At 38.2% G+C, this 820-nt stretch overlaps 1 protein-coding gene across 1 annotated transcript; it reads right to left on the reverse strand.

Moving 5' to 3' along the window:
• Positions 1–58: 58 nt before the first annotated feature.
• LOC112094901 (tRNA (guanine(26)-N(2))-dimethyltransferase-like) lies at positions 59–591 on the reverse strand (the record flags this gene model as incomplete). Its single annotated transcript, XM_024176607.1, has 3 exons — positions 59–109; positions 194–256; positions 375–591. Coding segments are annotated over 3 exons (331 nt in total), but the record flags the coding sequence as incomplete, so codon positions are not given.
• Between the last annotated feature and the right edge of the window lie 229 nt (positions 592–820).

Consider the following 820-nt stretch of genomic DNA (forward strand, 5'->3'; position numbering starts at 1 on the left):
ATATATATATATATATATCAGCTCAAGATAGGGGCGGCAGTTCTAATTTAAACCTTACTTGGGCGACCATCTCCCGTACCAAAGAAATTTTCTCACGAGGTTTATTTTCCTAGAAAAAAAGGAGGAAAAAAGGAACTATGAACTTATCCTCCTTGTAACTGAAAGCCTGTAGGAAAAACAGAAAGGATAATACCTTTTGTATGGTTTCCATTACGATCCTTAGTGGTGGAGAATTTATTTTTGCCCGGCTTGCCACCTGGATGGTAAAGAGAGATACCATCACTCAAATTCAAAGTTTGAAAAGTACAAAACAAGAATATCTGCCTATTGAAATCAAGAAATAAGTAGTAGAAAACATGTATTCGTTTAAGGACCTCATCCAATTTTATGAACCCAAATGGCAATCGGGGATCACTTTCATCCAACATTTGTTTCAAAAGCTTCCCAGTATCAGTTTCTGTCCCTGTGTCTTTGCCTGCCCATCCCCATGCCCCAGCCAAATTTAACATTTCTGTAAGATAGGAGGCCTCGTGGAGAGGTCCTGTCCAAAGTGGCCCTGAGACGATGACCGACTGAGAAACCAGGGAAGAACTAAAAGAATTCAGTCCGCAGATAATTAAACCAAAGATATCAAGTCAAGAACTTTCTATACTTCCCTTATATTCTACAGGCTATATTGGTTCTTTGAGAAACAGCAGCAGGAAGCATTTATGTTAATTTTGATTGCGTACAAAATAATGAAATGATTTTACTTAATCGACAAGTATAAATAGTGGTGGTCAGACGAACAAACATAGATTTCGGAAAGGCAGAGTCAGAA

Source organism: Morus notabilis, unplaced genomic scaffold (assembly GCF_000414095.1).
Source record: "Morus notabilis unplaced genomic scaffold, ASM41409v2 C11321614, whole genome shotgun sequence".
NCBI classification, from domain to species: domain Eukaryota; kingdom Viridiplantae; phylum Streptophyta; class Magnoliopsida; order Rosales; family Moraceae; genus Morus; species Morus notabilis.